This window comes from Arachis hypogaea, chromosome 7 (genome assembly GCF_003086295.3).
Source record: "Arachis hypogaea cultivar Tifrunner chromosome 7, arahy.Tifrunner.gnm2.J5K5, whole genome shotgun sequence".
Taxonomy (NCBI): domain Eukaryota; kingdom Viridiplantae; phylum Streptophyta; class Magnoliopsida; order Fabales; family Fabaceae; genus Arachis; species Arachis hypogaea.
In genome coordinates this window covers 12,680,642-12,683,369 of record NC_092042.1, presented here as the reverse complement: position 1 = coordinate 12,683,369, position 2,728 = coordinate 12,680,642, and the positions used below count along the sequence as shown (strand labels likewise).

The 2,728-nt window shown below is 24.3% G+C and overlaps 1 protein-coding gene across 1 annotated transcript; it reads right to left on the bottom strand.

Annotated features, from left to right (window-relative positions):
* Positions 1–467: 467 nt before the first annotated feature.
* Positions 468–2,052, bottom strand: LOC140174285 (uncharacterized). Its single transcript, XM_072198696.1, has 2 exons — positions 1,455–2,052; positions 468–829 (listed from the first exon to the last, which is right to left on the bottom strand). Exons 1-2 carry the CDS (start codon positions 2,050–2,052, stop codon positions 468–470), a joined length of 960 nt encoding a protein of 319 aa, XP_072054797.1.
* Between the last annotated feature and the right edge of the window lie 676 nt (positions 2,053–2,728).

Sequence of the window (2,728 nt, the reverse complement as noted above, 5' to 3'; positions counted from 1 at the left end):
TTTTTACGGCTATTAAAATGGTCTTTACTGGCAATTATGTAATTATTGTTAAATTGTTTTAGCAACAAAATATAAAATGATTAATGTCTAATTGCTGATAAATATATTAACAATTATTTTTATTGTCACTAAAAATAAAATAAATTACCATAAAAATAATTTTTTTAGTAGTACAAGTGTCAGGAATTTAAATTTCTCAAAATATATATATAAGACACCACTTAACATATCTAATTTAGGAAAATATTTATAATAGCAAACCATAATATATATCTATTTTTACAAGGTTCAACAATTGAAAAATAAAACATTAAATTTAATTGAATCAAAAGGCCAGTAACATAAACCCATGATCAATACAAATAATATAAAAAATCATCCACATTGATATTAACTTTATTTAGAACATAGTCATATAAATTTATAACATATCAATGCATTTATATTATTATCGCAAAAAAAATTCATTAGAAGAATCTTCTGCGGCCATAACTATTGTTAAATGGATTATTATGGTATGGAAAACCAAAAAAGCCTCTACCGTTATTATGGTTAGAATTTGAATAATAAAGATAATTTCCAGTATCGTCGCCGCCGCTGCTTCTCCCAACATCATTCCTGTTACTTACATCGTAGAGAAATAGACCATTATATCCTTGTTGGTGTTGGTATGATGGATACCAAATAGGGGCATTTTGGTCACCGAATTCTCTCGCAGCGTCAAAAGGATCGACACCAGTAGCAAATGTTATGTTGGAAAAAGTACTCATACTTTCATGAGTAGGATATGATCCAATAACTCTGAGATTAACTTGATCCATGGTTTGATCTATTTGAAAAATAATTAAAACAAGTCACATTGAAAAATTAAACATTTATTATTACGACAAAATTGGCTAACAACAATAACTTTGTTTAATAATAAAATTATCAAATTTATTGGATATACAAATTTATTTATTCTTATACTTTATTTAACAATAAATTTTGTTTAATTGTAGAATCTACAAATGTAGACTTTTTTTATAGAAAGATAAAAGTTTAATATTTTAACTAACAATTTAAGATTTTAAAGGAATAATATAGATCTCTTTAGTGTAAGACCTTCAATTATGTCCTTTATCTATACAAAAAATAAAAACTATTATAACTCTAAAAGTTAAAATTTTAATAAAATATATAAGATCTCTACTATATGATCCATATCTATTATTTCATAGCTAAAAGAAAATTTTGTGTAAAATGATATATGAAGATTTTAGAAAAAGAAATAATTCCTCTTATCACTCTCCAAAATTTAAATTTTGAGCAAAAAACATGAAATCTTTATGTATACGATGCAAGTATTTATTTTCAAAATTTTTTTTGTAAAATGATAGTTGAAACCAAAATCAAATTATTTAAAATATCTAAAGCTAATACAACATTAATTAAAAAAGACAAAGAAAGCTTACCACCGTGATAAAATGTAGATGCCACACTCTCAGTTACAGTTGTAACTGCAGCCTGATTTGCAACAATTTTGTGTGAAATTTGATTTTTCAAAGTCTGCTGAAGAACTACAAGAATTTTTTCCATCTCTTTATTTTTTTCACAACTTTGACCAATCGTATCCCACCAATTAATAATGTTGTTGTCATTTTTAATTGTCTTTAAAGTTTTAGAAAGAGTTTTGGCTCGTTCTTTCTCAGCATTTAATCGATCCACAAGTGAATCGTTCTTTTTAATAAGATTTTGCATGTCGATCCTAGACATTCCCTCGATGATGTAACCAAGAAACTGATTATTACCTTGAGGTTGTTGCTCGTTTGAGAGAGCCATTTTCATTGTTTTTAACGAAGAATCGCCATAGTAATAGGCTTTTCCATTGGAAGAATATATAATCAAATCAACATCAGCATCACATAAAGATTTTAATTCATTTGCTTTTTTCAATAAGCCGTCTTTTCTCTTTGTAAAAGCGATTTGACAATTTTTCTTATTCTCAATTTTCTTTATCTCTATCTTTTGTCTCCCTTTAGTTTTTTTTATCATTTCACCACCATTCTCCATTTTCAAAACAAGAGATTAGTAGTGACTTAGTATATGTGATGTGATTAGTATAGAGTATTGTGTAATGATAAACATGTTTCATTGTGTTTATATAGACTAATAAATATTTAGGATATTTAATTTTTATTTCACTTTTTGTATTATTTGTTTCTCTCAGATAATTTATTATCATTTGATCTTTGACTTTCTAATAAAAACTATGCACATAGATATCAGATACCAATATATGGTGATAAAACCAGGGGTTAAAAATTCTATAATATAAAATTTAAGTGAAAAATACTTTTTTAGAAAATATATTAATATTTTTATATTTTCAATCTTTTTCTTATATAGAAAAAAAGAATATAGATTCTCTCAACTTTTTTTAATTATTTAATAAAATGTAATTTATCATCTTACATTCTTTAAGTGGAATAAAAAAAATATTTGAAAAAAAATATTAAATGATAAAAATTAAATGATATTTTATTAAATAATTAAGGAAAAAATTGAGAGAATCTACTCTAAAAAGGGAATATATTTGATTAATTATTTTTTACTTTTTATTTTACCAAAAACATAAGAAAAAGTGAGATTTTTTTGCAAAGCCGAAACAATACAATTAGGTAAGCAATAAAATTCAGTCTTTATTCAACCAATAAAATTTAAAATTCATTTAAATAAATGTAAAAAA

Excerpts from the sequence above, each read along its gene's own strand:
- LOC140174285 (XM_072198696.1), bottom strand. The coding sequence starts at position 2,052 with ATGGAGAATGGTGGTGAAATGATAAAAAAAACTAAAGGGAGACAAAAG. Across the intron at positions 830-1,454 it reads ATCTACATTTTATCACGGTG|ATCAAACCATGGATCAAGTT; the intron begins GTAAGCTTTCTT and ends TTTTTCAAATAG.